Raw genomic sequence first — 26,058 nt, forward strand, 5'->3', positions numbered from 1 at the left:
AGCGGCTGCCTTGTGTCCAGGCGAGTGCCGCATGCGGTGCCAGCAGCGAAGCGGGTGTACCGGCGGCTCCTACGACCCCGTGGCTGACGTCTGCCGCCTCACTGACGGCGACGCGACCACCGTGACCACCCGACCTCTGGCCGGCAGCTCGGCCTTCTTCATGTTCTGTGAGTGTTCTGCCTGGCCTTCTTCAAGTTCCGTCAGTGTTCTGCCTGGCCTTCTACATGTTCCGTGAGTGTTGAGCCTGGCCTTCTTCAAGTTCCGTGAGTGGTCTGCATGGCCTTCAAGGTCCGTGAGTGTTATGCCTGGCCTTATTCAAGGTCCGTGAGTGTTCTGTCAGGCCTTCTTCAAGTTCTGTGAGTGTTCTGCCTGGCCTTCTTCAAGCTCCATGCGTGTTGTGCCTGGCCTTCTTCAGGTTTTGTGAGTGTTCTGCCTGCCCTTCTTCAAGTTCCGTGAGTGTTCTGCCTGGCCTTCTTCAGGTTCTGTGAGTGTTCTGTCTGGCCTTCTTCAAGTTCCGTGAGTGTTCTGCCTGGCCTTCTTTAGGTTCTGTGAGTGTTCTGCCTGGCCTTTTTCGAGCTCCTTGGTTGTTGTGCCTGGCCTTCTTCAAGCTCCGTGAGTGGACTGCCTGGCCTTCTACAAGTTCCGTGAGTGTTGTGCCTGGCCTTCTTCTAGTTCCGTGAGTGTTTTGCCTGGCCTGCTTAAAGATCCGTGGGTGTTCTGCCTAGCCTTCTTCTAGGTCCGTGAGTGTTCTGGCTAGACGTCGTTCGGCTCCGTTGCTGCAAGTCACAAACTCTTATGTTCACCTTCATCAAAAGACACTTGTTGTCTTAGGGAGTTCAAGTGCGTTATCACCTAATATTTTAGGAGTATTCATAACTCCGAAATTATTATTTGTTTTCATTTAGGTGGCCAATTTTATGAGAACGAACAGAATTGCTTTGCAAAATTATTACCTTATAGATACGTAAACCAATTTGAAGTGTACGAGGATTTATTAGAAGCTATACTACACGAATATTAGAGGTTTTAAAAATTACACTTATTAAAGTTCACGCACCAAAAATTATGAGCTGTTTTCTTGCTAAAACCAGTGAAATAATAACGCGAACGTTGGCAACCAAGATAATTACAATGAATGTACTCGAGGTCGCATAGATTGTTACATATTAGGTACGCGTGAATGAATACGCAGTACAAAAATTAACAAATGATGTTTGAGAAAAATCTTTACATTTACCGCTCATCAATCGATTTCCAGACTCAATTATTTGATAATTGAAATAAGATTTAGAAGGCAAAGTCCAGATTATCGCTCACTAAAATCCAGATTTTTATAATATGCTAGATGCTTGCTAGCGTGTTGGTGTGCATTCTACAGCAGCGTTTATACAGACTCGGTTATTATTGTTTGAATGCATACTGCGGCCTCGTTTATACGGTCTCGGTGATTGTTGTTTGTATGCATATTGCGGCAGCGTTTATACGGTCTTGGTAATTGTTGTTTGAATGCATACTGCGGCAGCGTTTATACGGTCTCGGTGATTGTTGTTTTGTATGCATGCTGCCGAAGCGTTTATACGGTCTCGGTGATTATTGTTTGTGTGCACACTGCGGCAGCGCTTCCACCGGCTTCGAAGGATGTATTCTTGTCACAAACCGGCACCAACTTCGGCTCTTTGGAGAATCTGCGGGCGATTTGTTCCAAGGAGGGCGGGTGGCCACTGATCATCAAGACCACGACTGTCCGCAACCAAGCTGTGGAGCTGGTGAAAAGTGAGTGTAAATTATTGATATTAAATAAATCATTGTATTTTATTAACAGATTTTTTATTTTATTTAAAATGTGATTTATTCATCAAAATTATGAAAGTGCTTCCGAATTAAAAGCGAAAAATCTTTACACGAATCTAAAATGAACGAAACAAAGGAAAAAGCGTAGTGAAAACCAAAAAACTGGTGCAAAGAAACGACAAAAAGTAAAAAGGCGACAAACAGTGCAGTCATTAGGCCTATTTTTGGGGCTTCTGACCCCCTAAAATATTCTCAAGCCAAATAAAAATTTTAACATTTAAAAAAAAGTTCACAATTTTTTTGACAAATTCAATAATATGTGGCTTGAATATAAGTTTAAAATATAATCATAAAAAAAGTCACTATTAACTTGAACTTGAATTTGATTATAAATCTCAAGAGGCTTAGCCTATCCTGTCCTTAAAAACTTGAGGCTGAGACCCTTCATGTCCTGCTTAATTTTTCTTTCATTGAGGTGTTAAGAATTCCTATCGTTTCATTTAATTACTTTACAATAACTAATTTCTATACAAGCACCCGAGGCGCAATTTCAGACTATCGCTTTGCCTTTAATTTCTCAATTGAGTTATCAACCAGCGGGATAAAAATCATTAATTAATTTCCAGTTTGAGTTATTTTCATTGAGAATTCAGTGAGCAAAGCCTGTAAGAAACTGAAGTGGATCACATTCTAAAGCACCAGTGTACAGGCCGTGGGGTGATTGGATGAAAATCATAATTTCGAAAATTTGTCTGGAAATACTTCAACAATTTTGCGACAGCGGGATTGAGAAACGACAAAGTGTTTTACTTCCGATCCCAATTGTTAGTGTTATTAAATTTGGCAGTAGGTTTAGAAAATCAGATGCATGCGAGTCTAACATGAGATGAATGTTTATAGAAATGGAAACTTATGAAAGTTTATGAATGCTCATTTAACTTGAACATTAAAGACACCATAGCGATTTCAGGAACCGTAAGTAAGAATTTTATTAATTTAAAACGTAGCTGTTTCTTTGTCTCTAACCTCACGTTCAGTCTGCATTCTTCTCCTTTGCTTTCGCCGTCCAAAGGTGGCTGCGCTTGGCTCTCAGCCTTCCAAGTGAAGGTCAATGGACAGCCTGTGTACATTTGGCCGGACGGCACCAGGGTCACCGACAAAGCCTTCACCGCCAGCGACTTCTTATTTGGATTGTTCGGGTCCAAGGCTTGTCTCGACTCCAAAAATTTCATCGAACAAGCAACCGAATTTCAGGTGTTCCCTCTCCCAGTCTTGTGTTTCAAAAACGCTTAGGTGGTCTGGATCGCAAGTCTACATCGCAAGAGTAAATACATTGAGGGTGACAGTAGGAGTTGCATTGTTTATCCTCATTGAAATGTTTATCTATCAAAGAGCTTGCATCCACAACTCGTGTAGCCCCTCGGTATTCCACGCTTGCAATTGGTAAATTCAAACAAAAATTTGCAAGTGGTTGATTCTTACTCGAAAATTCATCTACAGGCTGGGATGGTCTTGAAGAATTGCGAAGCTAAAGTCTAAGTTTAAAGTTCAAGCTAATTGTGACGATCCAGCCTTCTATTTCTTATGCAATTTTCGATCCTACCCAGCTGAATTGCGCCAACTTAACTTGCTTAATTTTTGACGACGCACAGAACTAGCTTCATTATTCAACCAGACTGAAGTTCCGCTTTATTCTGACGCCGCGATGCTCCCTAAACGAGTATAAAGCAAGAGTGCAGGCAGACGTGTCATGGGAGGTGATCGCTCAGTTATGGTGAGCGACGCTGGCCTAACGGATGCATGATGATGAGTTACCTATAAGGTAATATTACTTTGCACCTCAGTATTGGAATTATAGCGATGCTGCATAGTTGTAATTCGCTGCATGGACTGCTCACTAGATCATTCTCTGGGTGTTGAATTTGGAATATCTAGAACAAATATACCGCCCAAATTTTGTCCGACACTCCTTTGTAATCATCCATTATTACATTTGTTATCTTAGATAATAATAATAATAGAAATACTGGCACCTGCCAAACTTAATGGCAATCTTAACTTGAATCAGTTGAATTGATTGAGAAATGTGGGCTAGTGCTTGTGTTTGTTTACGCTATGGTTGAAATTTTATAGCTTCTCGTGTTTTAATTGCTATTAATGATAAATTAAAACTATTGGATGTTGAGCATGTAATTGGAAACATTTTCGAGACGAACAGAATATAAAAAATCGCTTGTTACTGTGAAGGCCTCTTTGCCCATGATACTGGCTATTGATGTTACTTTTAAATACCAAATTGGTAATTTACTGTTAGTTTCGCATCATTATTGTGCACATCGTTACTCTTTCTTCGATGCTTTCACTGTGTGCGAACCTTGGAAATTACGATAGCTTTTGGATCGGAACTTACAACCATCGTTAAACGGTCTACGAGGTTGGCAGCGATGGACCATCAGGTCACGTCTACCACCAATTCACTAGCCATGCCTGCAGGTTGATACAGTAACCGGTAAATCACTTCTATTACAAAATCATCAGATTTATTAAATTGATAGTACCAAGTCTGATCGTTTGACCCTTTCAATCGTGTAGCGTGTATAAATTTGTCTTTACTCATGTTAAATATAACGTGAAGATATAGAGAAAAGTAAGTCATCCGTTTTTTTATTTTCCTTCAACGAAGCCATAAGCCGGCTAGCGGCCTTTAAATAAATTGCGTGTGTAACAGGAAACACCGCCGCGAAGTTGAAAAAAAAAATAACGGGTAGCGTGCCGACTTGGTGGAGACTAGTACTGATTCTAAACACAAGAGCTAAAGAGTCGCTCTTTGGTCCGGCTCTAAATTCCCTTGCGTTTAAGAGAGGAGGAATGAACACAAGGAACTTTTCGTACAGCACAAATGGTACGGGACAAATGGTACGTACAGCACTGATAGCAAATGGTACGGGACCTAGCCGCACCGAGATGGTAGCGACCAGCCGCAGAGACTAGGGGTTCTAGCCCTAATGCGCTGCAAAGGATCACAAAACGGACAGCAAATGGTACGGGAACTAACCGCACCGAGATGCTAACAACGAACCGCAGAGACTATAGGTGCTTATACACGTGGCTATTAGTTGCGTTTATCGGTTACGTCTACCAGGCCAGGCTACAAAAATTTGTGATGCTTGACGTGTTCAGAGGCATACTAGCTGGTTCATTGCAGGCAAGGCAACTAGAGTTGTTTTGAAGCAGTCTATTGCGCTCAGTAGCCGTCCGGCCGTCATACAGAGTACAGGTGCGTCGCTCTCTCTCTCTCGCCCACTATAGCGCGCACTGCTGTCTTGCTCTCGCATGCCTCCACCGTGCACACCCTTACTCGACAACTCCCAACGTCGCACTGACGCGGGCGCAGTGTACCGAAAACGCTATACTCGTGTATAGGCTCTCAACCTGCAAAACTGTAGTATACGCAACCAATATACACAGCTAATAGCCCTGTGTATAAGCACCTTATGGGTTCTAGCCCTAATGCACTGCCAAATCACAAAAACTGACAGCAAATGGTACGGGAACTAACCGCACCGAGATGCTAACGACCAGCCGCAGAGAATAGGGGTTCTAGCCCCAATGCACTGCAAAATACCTATTACTCTCGAGCGTGGAAGGTATTAACTCCCACGACACGAGAGGTGCGAACGGTACCGCAGCTGTACCAGAACGCTGACAAATATACTCGATTGCAGATGATAATAGCCCCCACAATACGAGATAGAAGTGCTCGGCACGGAAGCTAGCCATAACAGAGCGCTACCAGCAACTGGAACTAACCAAGAACTCCACCTACGCCGTTACTAGTCTATTAGTGGGACTCTTTACGAGTTATCTCCAGAACTACGGTAGAGTTTTATCTTGGAAGCCTAGATCTGGCTCCCTAAATTCGAGTCGAAACATGTGCACCCCAACCCAGTACCACTGAGAAAACACAATTTTCCCGCTAGGGGTAACTCAGCTAAAAAGAGCTTACCTCAACACCCCGTATACAATGTACAAGAAATGGGCTAATAAAGTCGTCTATATACAAAAAATTGATGATATAGTATATTACAATAAAAAAGAATCATAATATAATCCTTTGGTCGAATAATGATAAGTGAAAGTTGATATAAGATAAAATAACTGTCGAGGATAATTAACTTGTGAGCGCGCGAGTCGATACCAGTTCGTCAATAGACTAGACAAATGAACATTGCCTAAGCATTCTCAAATACAATGAGAAGTATTATCACCTAATAAAATCATATGCACAGAGAGTTTAACTTTTTGACATGACTACAAGTTATAATCGACTTCTTTTAGAACATCTACCTCTAAGATGTCTAGCTTTCCTTACGCAAAATGGCGACGTAGCCGTCTTTACTTCAACGATGGTATGGTAGATTGACAGCATTTATTCTCGTACAACAGTAAATCATTACGATTATCACAAAAGAATAAAGCCCTTTGATAAAATAATTGCCCATTAAAGTGAATAAATCATGGTTCAAGTAATAATTTGCAACTAACATACAATAGAAATAAGTCTAAACGTGTTCGGGCTAGCAGACGACGAGTGGCTCTTAACAGACGATTGCACGCTACGCTACCGACAGATAATCTCACAGCTAAGGAGATTCCTCGTTACAGTCACGAAACAAAAATATGCCTACGCATTCCTTAGTCATACAAAATAATATCACAGTAACGAGATTCCATATTCTAGTCATAAAAATAAATGTTGCCAACAATTGACTATAGTCACTAATCTAAGCATAAGATCATCATTAATAGAACGTACAGTTAAACCAGTAGAGAAACAAAAAAATATATATATCACATAATATGCATCCCGTCACACGTGCATGGAACTGTAAAATCAGTTACTTCGTTAGAAATAGAAATGAATCATTCCTGTTCCAAGTCAGCATGGGAATTTGAACTCGAGAAATCAGCGTCATAACTCTGGCAGCCAATCACTTTCAATCTGAACCCACCAATCCCAGACGAGAAATCTGAGACTACACGAACTTACGCGGGTTTTGACAGGACGGCCTCAGGAAGGAGGCTCTTAAGTCATGCCCTGTAACGGGTTCTTATTGCCGACAGAGTTGGCCAGCATGGCTCTAAAACAAGCGAATATTTGAAGGCTGAGACGATGCAATTCGTGTAACTTATTACGTTCCGCTGTTGATCTTATTAGAATTTATTCATTATTCGATTCATTCATTATTCAATTCATTCATGATTCAATTCATTCATTACTCAATTCATTTATTATTCAATTCATTCATTATTATATGATCTATGATCATATATTATTATATATGATCTAAAACTAGCGAATATTTGAAGGCTGTGAATTTAACTTATTCCCTGCCGCAGTTATTACAAAACTTTACCACCGGAGTTGCGATTAAACGATTTAAATAAAGTAAGTTTTAGTTCGGCCTTCCTTTCTGATTTAAATTATTGTTAACATACTGATGAATTTATCCGAGAATTTTAACCACGCTTAAGATATGTTTATGGCGAATTTTCATATTCTGTTTAAGTTTTTTTCAATTGGAAAATAATTCATGTTAATTGTGTTAGGCTTGAAAAGAACTTTTCCCTAACACTAGAGTTTTTATTACAATTCATCTTAACCCGGAGATATTCACATCTCACCCTGGGCACCTTACAGCAGTATTTTTTGCCTTGAAGAACTTATCCTTGATCGACATCCGTCTTATGATCCTTTAGTCTTCTTTTATTTATAAATTATTGATCCAAGTTTTCCATCATTTCTTTTTAACCCTCATAACACTTCATAATTTTCTACGTTATAATCATACCGAGTGTAGGTACAGTTGAACCCATACAGTATGACAAGGGTTAGATATCATATTCCATTCCTAAGAAATTACCGGTAGGGATTGCAAAACTACTCATGGTGCAGGCATGTCAGTTGCTGTATCGTTCACTGCCATTAGACTTGTAATCGAAAATATCCACATAGATTTATATTTGTATTGCTCTGTACATAAATGTTTGGAAAATTCATGCACAAGTGAATTTGGGACAATCTAAGGAATAAATTTAATTTTTATACGTTGTTCTCAAAATTAAAAAAATCTCTTAATGAACAGTTCAAACTGTAAGAGATCATTGAGTGTTAACGCATCAAATCCCGTCAGCACTGTAAAATGGTTAGTTCATTTCGAACCATTAGAATTACCATTATTCCCGAACCATTATTCAGATGGATCAAGTCTAGCTTCCCTGATGTAAGCATCGCACATTTGTGCGCATTTTTAGCGGTGTGGAAGATATAGCCTGGCGAAATTATTTTTCTTCTGATTAAACGCGTGTTCGTTCAATAGCAATCAAAGCATGAATATCGTGCTGACTATTTTATCATTGCTGCAATTTCAAACAGAATTTGTTGCCTCTTCTTGGCCAGCACTAAAACATGAGAGCCAAAGTTCCGGGAATCTTCCAGTCTTGCGGGCAGATTTGATCAAAGAACTTAACAGTCACGGCAAATCCCTTCGCTGGTCGCTGGCTTCTGATCATCGAATGATTCGGTCCGTCCCGCGGCGCGGCAGATTTCGTGGTCAAGTACCGAAAAGTGCATGAAATTACGCCTGAAATGAAAAGAAAAAATGAAATTAGAAACTTGCTCTGTTTGACGACTAGCTAATTTAAAGCTAAGCGGCTGAGAAAAAAGCCTCACTTTAATCTTAGGATTCGTGCAGGCATGAATGTTCCGAGAGCTTGCGTGCCCGTTCGCCTGTGAACTGATAACTCGAAGTTTGTTCTAAAATCTGGGTGGACATCCATGATTATATTTTCGTTAATAAAATAGGACAGAACTTAATATGTGTGCGTTTCGTGCAGTGTTTCCTGTGAAAATAAGTATGAGCGAAATGTACATAGCGCGCTATTACCTGCTGCTTGTCGCCGTCCTGGCAGCAGGGACGACCCACGCAGCGGCGGACGTGTACGTGACGAAGCTGGACGATGAGCAGCTGCACAGCCCCGTCAGCGAGACGCTGCACGTCATTGACGAGTGTAAGTGCAGCTAAATTATTTCTATTTTCTTCACTTACGTTTATCATTTATTGATCTCTGAAAGTGTGCATACAACTTTGTAGGCGTGTCTACTGCCTAGTATTTAATTCTATTTAATTCGTACAGTTATATATCATCGTAAGTTATATCATATCATCATAAATCGTATGTTATAAATCATTATGTTTATTATTTCAGCTAGCGGAATTGAATTTAAAATACCTATACGAGGCTAGCATAAAGCCTTAATCACCAATGTATGATGCATGATTGTTGTTGACAATCGTGGTATGTCCATAATTAAAATTTTGCTGACATGTTTTATGTTACTTCTTTCGAAATGCATATCAATCCAATTAACGACGCATAGCCAACTTTTAACAAACGCCGACGAACAGAATGTTGCAAAACTGTGCGTTGCTTCAATCTGGTCGGTTATCTGATTTTCATCTATCTGACCTCACAAGTGTTTTTCATCTATGTTATTGGCAATTTAATGATCGCTCTAAATATCACTATACCCTCAACATAAATCTAATTCTTGCTTCGTTTCGATGCACTTCTCGAGCGTTTCTACGTGTTTTTGAGTGGACGTGATGAATCACTCTGGGGAAGAATATAAAATCAGTCTATTTTCTTCTCACCTTTTATGTCAGAGACACCTAAATTTTTCCTCGGCTGCCTTTGCTTCAGTTCTCGATGACTTTGGTCAAAACTTTTAAATCGATTGTTGAGGTTCCAGATAGTTCATAGTCTTCACATCAGTGGAAGACGGAAGATGCTGAACCTTGCTTCTAGCGGCCTATGCTCATTCTCGGAATTTGATGTAAAATCGACAATCACGAGGATTCCAAAACAGCCCATCCCAGTGGGGTGGCGCGCCCGCGTTTTGTGTGTCTTGGTGACGAGGAGCGAAACACGAGCGCTATCGTCTTGAGATGGAAAGTTGTTTGATAAATGTTCGAATTATTTACGACAATTTACCTCTTTAGCTGTTGCGGTTTTCAGCTTCCAATCAGATACCGTAAAATTTTCTAAAAATCTAAAGGAGAGCCAATTCAACATCCTCACAGACTACTTTCATCGAAATTCTACCAGACGTATAAATTTTCCTAATTATTTGGGTAGACGGGGGTACGACTCTATGACTTTGAAAAAAGATTTACTCCGAGAAAATTAAGAAGCTCTGACGTAACATTATGTGATTAACGTTTGACATCTTATTAATGGACACCGCTTAATTTAAGCGTCTCCAGAGGAGGTGTGGCTGTAGCTCCGACCTATGTCATCAGTGGGCCGTACACATCAATACACGAGCCTTGTGATGCTCCATGGTGACTCCAACATTTGAATGACCAATGCTTGGCCAGGAACCTCTCCGCGCTGCCCAACAACAAGAGTATTGCAATTTGACCAACGATAATGTTTCGAACTTTGCTGATTACTTTAAAGAAATAAACACATAGTAATAATGTAATGAAATAAATGATAATTTGGCGGCTAATTTCACTACAACTAAGAGAACGAAAATGTTCGAATTTTGTAAAAATACACAGTTCAATACACTTCTTCGTTGGTTATAAGCGCCAAAGTTTATGGAAATAGGAAGATAATAAATCCTTAAAATCACGTCTGCCGTCTTTTGAGGCTTACTCTACATCAACTACATATTTCACTCAAACTTTATCATCACATAGAGCAAATAATTCCACCATCAAGGGCTGTAAAATTCATGCAAGGCCAAACCTCGAGTGCCATGCGTGAGCGACTGCCTTGTGTCCAGGCGAGTGCCACATGCGGTGCCAGCAGCGAAGCGGGTGTACCGGCGGCTCCTACGACCCCGTGGCTGACGTCTGCCGCCTCACTGGCCTTCTTCAAGTTCCATGAGTGATCTGCCTGCCCTTCTTCACGTTCTGTGAGTGTTCTACTAGGCCTTCTTCAAGTTCCGTGAGTGTTCTGCCTGGCCTTCTTCAAGTTCCGTGAGTGTTCTGCCTGGCCTTCTTCACGTTCTGTGAGTGTTCTACTAGGCCTTCTTCAAGTTCCGTGAGTGTTCTGGCTAGACGTCATTCGGCTCCATTGTTGCAAGGAACAAACTCTTTTGTTCACTTTCATTAGACACTTTTGCCTGGGAAGGTTTCCATGCCTTATCACTTTTAATATCTTTGGAGTATTCAGAATTCCAAATTCATTATTATTGTTAATTTATTTGGCAAAATTTATGTCAACGAAAAAATCTTTTGCAAAATTATTACCTTATAGAGGCATAAACTCATTTCAAATGTACGAGGATTTGTAGCAAGTTATACTACACAAATGTTAGAAGTTAGAAAAATTACAATTATAATAGTTTACTCACCAAAAATTGTGAGCTGTTTTCTCACTAAAAACCGCAAAATAATAACGCGAAAGTTGGCCACGAAGTTAATTACCATAAATGCTCTCGAGGTCGCATAGTAGGTTAGTACATTTCAGATACTCGTGAATGAATACGCAGTACAAAAAATAATAAATAATGTTTGAGAAAAATCTTTGCATTTACCGCTCGCTCATCAATCGCTTTCGAGACTCACTTTTATGATGATTGAAATAAGATTTAAAAGACTATGTCAAGATTATCGCTTATTACATTGCATATTTGTATAATATGCTTTATGAATGCTAATGTTACTGGTGTGCATTTTGCGGCAGCGTTTATACGGTCTCGGTGATTGTTGTTTGTGTGCATACTGCGGCATCGTTTATACGGACTCGGTGATTGTTGTTTGCATGCATACTACGGCAGCGTTTATACGGTCTCGGTGATTGTTGTTTGTATGCATACTGCGGCAGCGTTTTCACCGGCTTCGATGGTTATATTCTTGTCACAAACCCCCACCAACAACGGCGCTCTGGAGAATCTACGGGCGATTTGCGCCGAGGAGGGCGGGTGGCCGTTGATCATCAAGACCTCGACTGTCCGCAACCAAGCTGTGGAGCTGTTGAAAAGTGAGTGTAAATTATTGAAGTTCAATAAATCATTAGGTTTTAACAAATTTTTTACTTTCTTCAAAAAGTGATTTATTCACCAAAATTATGAAAATGATTCCATAGTCCATATTAATTTTACACGAGTATTCAGCGAAATTAACAAGTGAAATTTTCAACCAAAAGGAACAGAATAAAGAAAAGGGCGCAGTGAAGAGCAAAACACTGGTGCAAAGAAACGAGAAAAGTATAAAGACTAAAAGCAGTGAAGTCGTTAGGCCCATTTTGGGGGGTTTCTGAACCCATAGAATACAAGAGTTTTATTTTCATTTATTAAAATAGTTTTTTACGGAAAATTTTTAACAATTCAATATTGTGTGACTTGAAAATAGGTTTAAAATATAATCATAAAACCATTCATTATTGACTTGAATTTGATCATAAATTTTAAGGGGCTTAGCCCTCATGTCTTCAAAAACTTGAGGCTGTGACCCCACTTGTTCTGCTTAATTTGTCTTTTATTGAAGTCTTAAAAATTTCCTAGCGTTTCATTTGCTTATTTTATGATACTTACTTCCTATAACTCCACCCAAGGCACAATTTTAGAATATCTTCTGCCTGAATCTCTCAATTTGGGTTTACTGCAGGTGGGTTGAATAAATTTGAGTCTCTTCCAGTTTGAATTATTTTCATTGAGAATTCAGTGAGCAAAGCTTGTAAAAACCTGAAGTGGATCACATACTAAATCCACGGTGTGCAGGCCGTGGGTGATTGGAAGAAAAAAATAATTTGAAAAATTTCTCTGCAAATGGTTCAACAATTTAGCGACAGCGGAATTGAGAAACGACAAAATTTTGTTTCAGATCCCAATTGTTAGTTTTGTCTAATCTGGTATTAGGTTTAGAAAATCAGATGCATGCGAGTCCAACATGAGACGAATGCTTATAGTAATTGAAACTTATGAAAGTTTATAAATGCTCACTTAACTCGAACATTTAGGACACCATAGCGATTTCAATAGCCGTATGTATGAATTTTATTAATTTAAAACGTAGCGGTTTCTTTGTCTCTAACCTCATTTTCAGTCTGCATTCTCCTCCTTTGTATGTTTCGTCCAAAGGTTACGTCTTCTGGCAGACCGCTTGGCTCTCCGCCTTTGAAGTAAACGTCGCAGGACAGCCTGTGTACGTTTGGCCGGACGGCACCAGGGTCACCGACAAAGCCTTCAGCGCCAGTGACTTCAGAGGGCGCTTCGGTAACCCGGGCCCCAAGAGTCTTCTCAAACCCCACAACTTCATCGAACAAGTAGCCGAGAATCTGCTCCTCTCCTACCCAGTCTTGTGTTTCAAAAACGTTTAGACGGTCAACATTCAAGCATCTTGAGGATGACTGTGGGAGTTGCATTGCGGATCATCAGTAAAATGTTTCAACTATTGCAGAGCTTCTATCCTGAACTCGAGTAGCGTCTCTGTAACCTACGTTGGCAATTGGTAAATTCAAATAAAAATTTGCAAGTGGTTGATTCTTTTACTCGAAATTTCAGTTCAGGTTAGGAGGGTGCGGTGGAATAGCGAAGCTATAAGTCGAAGTTTAAAGTTCAAGCAGATTGTGACGATCCAGCCCGTTATTTCCTTTGCGATTGTTGACTTTACAACAGCTTTATTGCGCCACAAAGAGCTAGCCTCTTTATAGCGCCACACAGAGCTAGCCTCTTTATTGCGCCACACATGAATCTGGCCTCTTTATTTATTGCTCCACACAGAGCTAGCCTCTTTATTACACCACACAGAACTAGCCTCTTCCTTACACCACGAAGAGCTAGCCTCTATATTGCGCCACACAGAGCTAGCCTCTTTATTACACCACACAGAACTAGCCTCTTTATTACACCACGAAGAGCTAGCCTCTTTATTGCGCCACACAGAGCTAGCCTCTTTATTACACCACACAGAACTAGCCTCTTTCTTACACCACGAAGAGCTAGTCTCTTTATTGCGCCACACATGGATCTGGCCTTTTTATTGCGCCACAAAGCACTGGCCTCTTTACTGTGCCACACAGCAAAGGCTTCTTAATTGCATCACACATAAGTGGCCTCTTCATTACGCTACACAGCACTGACCTCTTTACAGCGCCACACAGAACTGGCACCTAAATTAGGACACACATAACTGGCCTCTTCATTACATCAAACATAAGTGGCCTCTTCATTATGACATAAAGAACTAGCCCCTTTATTACACCACACAGCACAGGCCTACTTATTGCGCCACACTGAGCTAGCCTCTTCATTGCGCTACAGAGCTAGCCTATTTATTGCGCCACGCAAAAGTAGCCTCTTTATTACTTCACACAGAACCAGCATCATTTTTACACCACACAGAACTAGCATTATTTTTGCACCACACAGAGCTAGCCTCTGTATTACACCACACAGAACTAGCATCATTTTTACGCCACACAGAACTAGCCTCTGTATTACGCCACACAGGACTAGCATCATTTTTACACCACACAGAGCTATCCTCTGTATTACACCACACAGAACTAGCATCATTTTTACACCACACAGAACTAGCCTCTTCACTACACCACACAGAACTAGCATCATTTTTACACCATACAAAAGTTTCGTTTTGTTCTGCCGCCGCGATTCTCCCTAAACGAGTCTAAAGCAAGAGTGCAGGCAGACGTGTCATGGGAGGTAATCGCTCAATTATGGTGAGCGACGCTGGACTAACGGATGCATGATCATGAGTTAACTATAAGGTAATATTACTTTGCACCTCAGTATTGGAATTATAGCGGTCCTGTATTGTTGTAATTCGCTGGACTGCTCACTAGATCATTCTCTGTGTGTTGAATTTGGATTGTCGAGAGCAGACACACCGATCTAATTTTGTCCGACACTCCTCTGTAGTTATCCATTATTAGAGTTCTATTCTTAGATAGTATTATAATAATAATAGCTATACTGGCACCTGCCTTACTTTATGGTAATCTTAACTTGCATGCGTAGAATCGATTAAGAAATGTGCGCTGGTGCTTGTGTTTGTTTACGCTATGGTTTTCATATCATTGATTCTCGTTTTTTCAATGGATCAATGAAGAGTTAAAATGTTTTGATGTTGTACACTTAATTGTAAATATTTTTGAGGCGAAAAGAATATATGAAATCGCTTGTTGCATTAAGGGCCTTTTTGCCCATGACACTGTCTCATGATCTTACTATTAAATACCTAATTGGCAATTTATTGTTCGTTTCGCATCTTTATTGTGCACATCATTACACTTTCTTCGTTGCTTTCACTGTGTGAGAACTTTGGATATTACGATAGCTTATGGATCGGAACTTACAACCATCGCTAAATAGTCTCCGAGGTTGGCAGCGATGGACCATCAGGTCACGTCTACCTCCAATTCAGTAGCCATACCTGCAGGTCGACCGATGCAGTAACCAGTCGGTCACTTCTAATACAAAATCATCAGGTTTATTAAATTGATAGTACCAAGTCTGATCGCTTAACCCCTTCATTCGTGTGGCGTATATAAATGTGTCTTTACTCGTGTTTGTTAACTATAACGAAGATATAGAGAAAAAAGAAGTCATCCATATTTTTATTTTCCTTCAACGAAATCATAAGCCGGCTAGCGACCTTTAATTGAATAAATTGCGTGCATGGAACAGTAAAATCATTTACTTCATCAGAAATAGAAATAAATCCTTCCGGCTCCAAGTTAGCATAAAATTTTAAACTCAAGAAATTAGCGTCATGACTCTGGCAGCCAGTCACTTTCAATCTGAACCCACCAATCCCAGACGATAAATCTGAGACTACGTGAACTTACGCGGGTTTTGACAGGACGGCCCCAGGAAGGAGGCTCTCAAGTCGCCCCGTAACGGGTTCGTATTGCCGACAGAGTTGGCCAGCATGGCTCTAGAACTAGGGAATATTTGAAGGCTTCGACGAGGCATTCCGTGTAACTTATCCCCTGCTGAAGCTATTATAAAATGTTAACACCGAGTATGACACGAGTATCCCACACAGCAAAACAAGGGTTAGATGTCATATTCCATTCCTAAAAAATTACCGGTAGTGATTGCATAACTACTAATGGTGCATGAATGCCAGTTGCTGTATTGTTCACTGCCATTAAACTTGTGGCCGAAAATATCCACATAGATTTATATCTGTATTGCTCTATACATAAATATATGGATAATTCACGCAATGGTAAATTTAGAACATACGAATGAATAAATTTAATTTTTTAAGTTGTTCTCAAGAATTATTAAAACCACTTAATGAATAGTTCCAGCTGTGCGTGATCACTGAGTAATAACGCATCAAATTGAGTAATTACTGAAAAATGGTACGCACGTCTCGAACCATTAGAATAACAATTCATGTTGAACCATTAGTCGGATATTTCAAGTCTAGCTTTCCTCATTCGGACATCAGAAGTTTTATGCGCTGCTATAATGGTTTGGGAAATATAGCCCAGCTAACTGATATATCTTCTGATTTAACTCGAGTTCATTCTTTAGCAATCAAATCATGAATATCGTGCCGACAATTTTATCATTGCTGGTATTTCGAACTGAATTTGTAGCCTCTTCTTGGTCGTCACTAACAGCTGAGAGCCAAAGTTCCGGGAATCTTCCAGTCTTGCGGGCAGTTTTGACCAAAGAACTTGACAGTCACGGCAAATCCCTTCGCTGGTCGCTGGCTTCTGATCATCGAATGATTCGGTCGGTCCCGCAGCGCAGCAGATTTCGTGGTCAGGTACCGAGACGCGCGTGAAATTACGCCTGAAATGAAAATTAAAATGAAATTATAAACTTGCTCTATTTGACGACCAGCTTTTGTTCGCCTGCGAACTGAAAACTCGATTCTCGTTCTAAAATCTGGGTAGACTGCCATGATTAATTTTCGTATTATAATAGGACAGTACGTAATATTTGTGAATTTCAAGCAGTGTTTCCTCTGAAAATAAGTATGAGCGAAATGCACATAGCGCGCTATTACCTGCTGCTTGTCGCCGTCCTGGCAGCAGGGACGACCCACGCAGCGGCGGACGTGTACGTGACGAAGCTGGACGATGAGCAGCTGCACAGCCCCGTCAGCGAGACGCTGCACGTCATTGACGAGTGTAAGTGCAGCTAAATTATTTCTATTATCTTCACTTACGTTAATCATATATTGATCTCTGAAAGAGTGTATCAAATTTTATAGGCGTGTTTATTGCCCATTATTCAATTCCTAGAGTTATAATTCGATGTCATCTCATTGGTGGGCTTGTATATGAACTCGTAATCATCAATATGAGGCGTGATTTTTATTGATGGCAATCGCAACATGTCTATACACAGCATTTAAAGTCTGCTCCGACATTTTAGGTCACTTCTTTTGAAATGCACATCAACCTAGAGACACGTAGCCGACATATAATGAACTTTGGCTAACAAAAATGTCCTACAATCAATCTGTCCAGCAATCTTATCATCATCATTAATGAGACCGGCAATCTAATCTTCAACAATCTGACCGGCGATGTGATTTTCATTAATCAGGCCGGTAATGTGATATGCATCAATGCGATATGCATCAATGTGATATGTATCAATGTGATATGCAACAATGTGATGGGGAATTCGTTCATCACCCGCGTAAAATCATTGTACTTTCACCATAAATCTCATTCTTGCATAGTTTCGATGTATTTCTCGAATTTTTCTATGTGTGCATAAATTGCGTGAAGAATCACACAAGCGAAAGATTAAAAATCCGTCTATTATCTCTTGATTCTCGCGCTTTCATATCTACCGCACATAAATTTATCCATGGTTCGATAAAAAATCTAAATCATTTGTTGAGATGCCATATAAATCTTTCCATCGATAGTTGAGGTTCGAGGCAATTCATCGTCTGCAGGTCAGTAGTAGAAAGTAGATGCTATAGTGAAATCTGTTTTAAGAGGCTCTAGCTCGTTCACTATTTTCTCGGAATTTGATCTACAATCTACGATCACAAGCATCCTAAAACAGCTCAACCCAGTGGGATGACGAGCTCGCGTTTAACGTGTCTGGTGAAAAGAAGCGCAACAAGAGCACTGGCGCCCAGAGTGAAAAGATACGTGAAACATGTACGAATGATTTTTAAAACAGTTACCTCCTCAGCTGTTGCAATTTTCATCTTCCACTCTCGTATCATACAATTTTCTGAAGCCTTGGGAGAGCCAATTAGTCATACTCGCTGACTCCCTTCATCGAGAAACTTGGGTCCATTCTACCAGACGTATATATTTTACTATCATTCAGGGTAGACGGAGATTGACTGCCTGACTTTGAAATCACGTTTTTAGAGAATTGAGTAGCTTCGAAGTAACGTGATGTGAAGGCTGTTTTATGTTGATGACGTGAAGAGACTCATCATCATTGACAGTCGGACACCCATCAATTTTGGCGTTTGCTGAGGCGGCCATTGTGTAAGAGGTTGCTTTTCTGGTACACCTCTTATACGTATAATAATTATATGAAAGGCCTGAGGTTAGTTCGGGTTTATTATGTGATCAAAGGATAAATGAGGCACAGAGTAAAATAGCCACTGTAAAATAGCCACCATGAGCCACTGTAAGAGGTTGCTTTTCTGGTGCACCTCTTATATGTATAATAATTATATGAGAGGCCTGAGGTTAGTTCGGGTTTATTATGTGATAAGAGGATAAATGAGGCACGGAGTAAAGAACAACAGAGTACTTTTTTATAGAGTAACACAGCTTACAGTTTATGGGATTACAGATAGAAGTGTGAGTTTAACACATTTGTCTACGCTCACGACTCGAAGGGGAATGAGCCGAAGAACCTATACTCGGCAGTTCTCGGTCTTGACTGACGCTTCTCGCTTGGTCAGAGAGCTATATCTCGTACAGTGAGTTACGTCGTAACTGAGAATAGACAAAAGAATGAACCTATCTAATTTCGGATGGCAGCTATCAATGGGGTAGCTTACAATTGCTGCAGCTACGACCTTTAGCACCTGAGGGCCGTACACATCAATACAGAAGTTTCATGATGTTCCATGGTGACTCCTGGCGTCTCCAGCGCTTGCATGACCACTGCTCGTTCAGAAACCTCTCCGCGCTGCACAGATCAGTTTCTTGCTTCCCTTATCAAATGAATTCGGTTTCCATGGACCAAGGACAATAAGCCGAAAAAAACTGGAACGCGCAGCGACCTAATTTATACGAGATAAATCGATTGTTTTGTTTGATGGCATATTTTAACGTGGGCAGAGTGGGCCAGTGGTTACAGTTCAGAGTACCAAGATTGGCGCTGAAAGGCGCGGGTTCGATCCCAGCTCAGTGTGCCAGTTTCTGGTCAGAATCGGCAAGGAGGCCGAGCGATTATGCACAGCAGAATTGTAGCAGTGAGTTGCGAGTTCGAGACCGCAAGAAGCTGTGAATGTTCTGCGATGTTTAGAATTGGCGACAGGCCTACGGCCTAATAAACGCTGACACCACTATTATTATTATCTATTATTATTATTATCATAAGTAAAACTTATATCAGCGTTCAACATAACAACAAGGAATATCGCAATCCTATCAACGATAATGGCCCGTATGCTAAATAGGGCACTAGCACTACGAAGTGTCCTGTTGGTATGCTAAATATGTCACAGACACTAAGCACTTCGAAGTTGCCCTACAACGTTTAGTGTCGCACTACTGATTCGTATGCAGAAAGACTTTGAAGTGCTATTTTGCTGAGTACTAGAGTAAGTGTTAGAGAGTACTTCGCTGTAAGAGTACTACGTGTTAGAGTAAGTGCCGCACTACGCTATGAGTCTATTGAAGAATGGTAGTTAAGTGCACAAATAATTAATTATTCCCTAAGTAATTCTCATTCTTTGCAGAAGATTGATGTAAAGTGTCTAATTGTGATGGTAATGGTACTAGTGAAAACAGAATTGCGAAAAACTCGTGCGTCGTGAGTACATTTTGGCCATTGGATGTCAACCGCTGTGAATTTTTCATTCACGCCGCATGTCACATGAGCATTGATGGAATGAAATCCTTTTCGACAGATACATATATTCGTCTGGATGATATCGCGCTTCAGGTTTCTGTATGGGGATCAATGTTCCGTCGATCACACTGATGGCATACGGGTGAGTGAATCGCATTCCCCAGTTTTGTTGGGCTTCCCGTAATTCTTCTGCAGTCGTGGGAAAATGTAAATAATCCATGCACTTAGAAGCTATTTTCTCAGCTACCTCGAAGATGACCTAACTTATAGTGGACTGATTGACGGATATTTTTTCGCCCACATCAATCTGGTATCCAGGATCTCCAACAGACCTGAGGAAACACTCCAGTTTTTCCTTTCTTGTTAAAGAATACCCACGCTGTTAATCTGTTTCGCCAAGGAAACTGATAGCCATTAGAGTTACATGTTGTTCACTGAAGCGGTACACTTTTTATATTCTTGGCAGGTAGTTCCAGAGGTTTTTACGTGATTACGTGATGATGCTTTTGCTGTAAGCCAAACAGATCCATAGCTGACGAAGTAAACAAGGTGAAATATACCGTAGTGTCGTCGTGAAGTGCGGTGTGTAGGACACTTCAGATTTTTGTAGTGCGCGTTATGCTTTTGGCCCTATTTAGCATACCAACCGTAGAGTTCCATGTCGCACTACGGCTTGTAGTGCGCAGTGCTACTTCGTAGTGCTAGTGCCCTTTTTAGCATACGGGCCGTTGTCTGTAACTGTGCTCTTAACTTCATTGAAACCGAAAGAAACGAATATATGTGAATTTGCTCACAAATTTCTGGAAATAAAAATGAAATAAATTCATACTAATCACCTGCAGCCTGATATCTGGGTTTATTCCACATCAACCAAATAATTCACTCAAACTTTATCATTACATAGAGCGAATAATTCCACCATCAAGGGCTGTAAAATTCATGCAAGGCTAAACCTCGTGTGCCACGCGTGAGCGGCTGCCTTGTGTCCAGGCGAGTGCCACATGCGGTGCCAGCAGCGAAGCGGGTGTACCGGCGGCTCCTACGACCCCGTGGCTGACGTCTGCCGCCTCACTGACGGCGACGCGACCACCGTGACCACCCGACCTCTGGCCGGCAGCTCGGCCTTCTTCAAGTTCTGTGAGTGTTCTGCCTGGCCTTCTTCAAGTTCCGTGAGTGTTCTGCCTGGCCTTCTTCAAGTTCCGTGAGTGTTGTGCCTGACCTTCTTCAAGTTCCATTAGTCGTCTGCCTGGCCTTCTTCAAGTTCCGTGAGTGTTCTGCCTGGCCTTCTTCAAGTTCCGCGAGTGTTCTGTCTGGCCTTCTTCAAGTTCCGTGAGTGTTGTGCCTGGCCTTCTTCAACTTCCGTGCATGGTCCGACTGGCCTTCTTCAAGTTACGTGAGTGTTGTGCCTGGCCTTATTCAAGTTCCGTGAGTGTTGTGCCTGTCCTTCTTGAAGTTCCGTGAGTGGTCTGCCTGGCCTTCTTCAATTTCCGTGAGAATGCCTTGCCTTCTTAAAGTTGCGTGAGTTATTTCGATTTAAAACCAAGGGGTTTCCAGAAGATACTTTTATTTACCGAACGACTTCTCGGATCCAGTTTGTTCCAGAATTAAGTCAAGCAGGTTGACAATAGGACTGGAAATAAAGTTAAACAGCTTAGTCGACGATCTGTACAGGTTCTTCATAACAGACGAATACATGACCCAACATAACTGTAAAATAAACATACTAATCCTTCACATTCCAGCTATTGAAAGTTAATTCAAATGGCTGTCAAATATTTGAATAATGGACATTTAACTAATAAGGAAGCAATGAACCACACACCTCAATGACAGGTAAGTGGCAAAATTATAGTTAAGTTTTGCGGTCTTGAGCCAAAAAAAGTTGCAGACGAACACCACCAGAGTAATAGTTATTCTATGGGAAGAAAGATACTATAGGTTTCAAACGCGTGTAAACAATCCAGAAACAGTGATCTTGATCAATACTCATCTTTATTGCATTGTTTCACAAATTTATAGCAACCTTTCAAACCCACCTTAAAATCTTTTGCGACTAAGCGGTAAACAATTTTAAGAGGCAAGTAATAGGCCATATACAGGGAAAATTATAAAAGTAGAAGGCGAGGTAGACTCCGAAGCAATAATAAATTTAGCTCGAAGAAGAACTCGGTACTTTGTATCATGGTAGGAGCATATATATTGAGGAATTTAATTTAAATTTATAAGCCTACGGCCAAGGTGGTTATACCACAGTATAGGGCAATGCCCAAGATTAAGTCGGGGTCTGCTTCCTAAGCAAAGTAAGAGCGAACATGCATTTAAACCTAAATAAACATAACGAAAACTGAGAATGATCACTCTAACAAAAAAAAATAGAATTCAAAAGGTTGGCGGTAAATACAGACTGCCGAAGTGCGTCCAAGTAAGTCGGTGCATTCACCATAAAGTTATAATGCCCACTTCTTCTATATACAAACCCATACCTAACGATAGGTATGGAGAAAAATTACTCCAGAATTTGCTATATAAGAAATAAGGAAATTTCTAAAAACTATTATTTATCTCTGTTTGAATTGTGAGTAATGCAGGAGTAATACAGTAATTATCGAATTGGATTAATGCAGGAGAGTTATTATGTATTATTAAGGCAGTGCACATTATTATCCATGGCTTCCATGTAAATATTTGAGAGTAGGGAACTGAGGGAGGATGATGAATGCTGCAATGCAAGTGCCACTTTTTGCTTTTTACTCTAAGAATACTCATTTTTTTTCGCCATTTGTCTCTCTTGTCTAGAAATCAAAGATGAAAACTGTTTGGCCTAATCTTGGCTACGCTGTATTTCAAATTTATTTTGATGCGAATTACATCTTTTTAGAAAGTCGTGCAACAGACCTTACAGTTGCCTAGATTAGACTATATAGTTAAATTCCGGCATCAAAGTCCGTAGACTTTATACCTCATGTTCCGTGGTGGTTCTGCTGTCGCAGCGCGTTATCATTAATGTCATCTGAGGTATGGTAGCTTTTAAATTAATGTGTAAGAATTGAAAATTTTATAATTATTTCAAGTTAGTTAGTTTCTTCTACTTTATTGAGGATTCTCAGTGATAGTTTAAAACAAGTCTAGAATGTTGGAATGTTTATGTTCCTCAAATATTCTTTTAAATTTTATAATTTAGTTAACGGCTGGCACTAACTCCTACATTACTTCACAGAAGATCACATACATTTTACAGTAAGTGCTCACCTGGGCAATGAACGCTTGCAGTAGGACGCACTAAAAGTCACAAAATTTTAGGCTGGTAGCACCCTTGATAATTTTAAAACAATTTATAACCAATTTGCCTTCATAAGGCGTCCCACTCATTGCAAATACGACAATTATGTTAATTTTTGGTAGCCATGTTACGAGCTCGGGGGGCGTCTGTCTCTCGGCCCCCTGTCACCTCCTCAGCTGAGTGGGCGAGCCCATGGGCGAGCCAGGGGTGCTCAGTGAACCCAAGATGGCGGCCTGTTGTAAGTAGTGAGAAATATACATGCCTGTAAAATTAAATAATATTGATGATATTTTAATTTTTGAATCGATTAATTCATTTTTACAACACTTCTCTTCAACTGCACTCCTTGTTTGTTTGTTTGTTTGTTTGTTTATCTGTCTGCTACAAATCTTATAATCGATAATTTTCACACTTCTACCTTTCCAATCGATCTGAAATTTTGCACACTTGCGTGAAGTCGGAGACAATGCTCGAATCTAGTGACAGAATAAGTAATTTTGAAAATCAATTAATTTGTCTATTAAAAAAATTAAAATTATATTTTTTTATCTATCAAAATAAAGTAAGAAATTCATTGTACATGTGTAATATCGGAGACACTGGCCTATTCAGAAGAATTGACTTAAAAAAGTAATTTTTAGACGCCAATTATTACTACAATTCTCTTCAACTTCACTTCTTGTTTGTCTGTCTCCTACAAATCTTATAATCGATTTTTAACACACTTCTACATGTCCAATTGATCTGAAATTTTGCACATTTGGTTAAAGTCGGAGACAATGCATGAATTATTCAACAAAATAAAATAACATCTGAAAAAATTAATTGTTTAAAATATTAATAAATAAATAAAATAAGTAAAATAAAAAATGCATTGTAAACGTGTAACATCGATATTGGCCTCTTAAGAAGTGTGGTTTCTAAAAATTTATTAAAAAAATTTAACGCATAATAATATTAATACCGCATAATAAAAAAAATTAAACGCATATTAATTGTTCTAATTTTCAGTTGATGTTCATTCCGAATAACTCTTTCAGGAACCTGGTGCTTAGGTAAATGACGAGTAGCTACAATATTTATACGTGCGAAATTAATAAATAATTTTCAGACGTAACGCAATTCAAATACAAGTTCCAACTTTATAGATCTTGGAACAGTTTGGTGTAGTGGTTAAAGGCATTGTTTTGAGCTAGTGGGATGGATCTGGAAGTCGAGGGTTCGAATCCCGGGTTGGGACTTCTGACGAAGTTGCCTCTTCTGAAAAACCTCCTACCTTAGCTGGGGCATCGAACTCACGCCCCCCAGACCCCACCGCATAGTTCAAGCAATAGGAATTATTCACCACATACATCTGTCATGCCCCCCTTGGGAAATGTATAAATATAATGGCGCAATCTTCCTTAGGTAGGGTGTAGCTATAGGTAGCGACCGAGCTGTAGGTAAACGGGTTACGTAGATGGGGGGCGAAAAAATTTGTCCGTATCCATGTTACTGAAGTAAGATGCTCCTTATTGGTCGCTCATAAATGAGTCAACTAAGTTATTTTAAATCTTAAATTTAACAGCACTCAAGCAAACTTGAGCAAAACCGGCTAATTGCGAATGAGGAAATATCCCTGATGACCATCACCGTAGTCATTTAAGATCATCAAAATGTTGTCTGAGAATCGGTCTACAGTTTTCGTTATTCGAGCTCCGATATTCACTACTCCTAGTTTGTATTTCATATTTATTTTGTACGTGTTAATTTGAGTCTTCAGTACAATTTTTACCGCTACATGGTAAATTTTTCCGGGGCAGTATGCTCCAAATGGGAGCTTAGGGTAGGAAGGTGTGCTGGAAAGACAAGCCACCCACCTGTACCTCACCCATAACCCCCCTGCTGCTGGCGCCGGCAGTATGTATATACGCGCCTCGCTGTGGTAGGATACCACCTGTAGGGCAGACAAAAACGTGTCTCGCGCCGCTGCATACCTAAACGTGCTGCATACCTAACGTCTTTCAGCTAACGTCCGGAATGATGACGTCCACCTTATTGACGTCTGGGCTACTGACGTGTGCCAAAAAGCTGGGCTATTGGCGGGTAAACGTAACGTAACGTAAACTAAATTGCAGCAATCTGACGTCTAGGTTATTTGAATGTAGCCACCTCGCGTCTGGGTTCTGGACTACTCAGTATAGTGAAACGTTGTCAGCGTTGAAGAATAGCTTAAACTAGTCCGGTGGACCGGAGCAAAATGATAAAAACTAAAAGGAACCCTGAAACGTCGAGACAACATGAAATTTTGCAAACGAAATTAAAAAATACGAAATTTTGAAATTTCTGACGAGACGCTGTATACGACGAGACGTGTAATTCCAGCAGGGTCTCAAGAAAACTTGATTTTCTGATTGCTCTAATTGATTTGGAATGATTTGAAACGTCCAGAAAACCTAAAAAAATTTACCGATCGACATTTCTGGAACAAATTCATATCAGGTCCGACGGACCCCGGTAAGAGCCAGCGATCCCGGAATAGCAAATTCGGGTCTCCTAATACTAAACTAATCGATAGATATTTGTTTAACACGTTTAAAAACATAAAAAAAAGTTATATCGAAAGATTAACATTTCTATATCCCGAACACGCTGGCCCGGAATCGCCAGATCAGCTAGGAATTTTTTTTTTTTTGTAAATAAAATTTTGAACATGTGGTCTGCACTTCTACTATTTTCTAAAATACAACGGCTCCAAACCACACTTCATTTTAAATTGAAAATCTCGGAGTTTCAAATAGGATTGAATTTTTCCTACCTGTTGCTGAAATCTCACACCAACAAAAGGAAAAATTTTAAATACTTTTGAAATCTTGCGGCCCATATCGGGCCGGAAAGCTCCAGTCGCGGCTCGAACAGCAGATATACATATTGCACGCCT

The 26,058-nt window shown here is 40.3% G+C and overlaps 1 protein-coding gene across 1 annotated transcript; it reads left to right on the plus strand.

The window, feature by feature from the left end:
* Nucleotides 1-16,835: 16,835 nt before the first annotated feature.
* On the plus strand, nt 16,836-25,243 carry LOC125179570. Its single transcript, XM_047885690.1, has 3 exons — nt 16,836-16,980; nt 20,849-20,995; nt 25,146-25,243. Exons 1-3 carry the CDS (start codon nt 16,836-16,838, stop codon nt 25,241-25,243), a joined length of 390 nt encoding a protein of 129 aa, XP_047741646.1.
* Nucleotides 25,244-26,058: the final 815 nt, after the last annotated feature.

Source organism: Hyalella azteca, unplaced genomic scaffold, assembly GCF_000764305.2.
Source record: "Hyalella azteca isolate HAZT.00-mixed unplaced genomic scaffold, Hazt_2.0.2 contig2766, whole genome shotgun sequence".
NCBI classification, from domain to species: Eukaryota; Metazoa; Arthropoda; class Malacostraca; order Amphipoda; family Hyalellidae; genus Hyalella; species Hyalella azteca.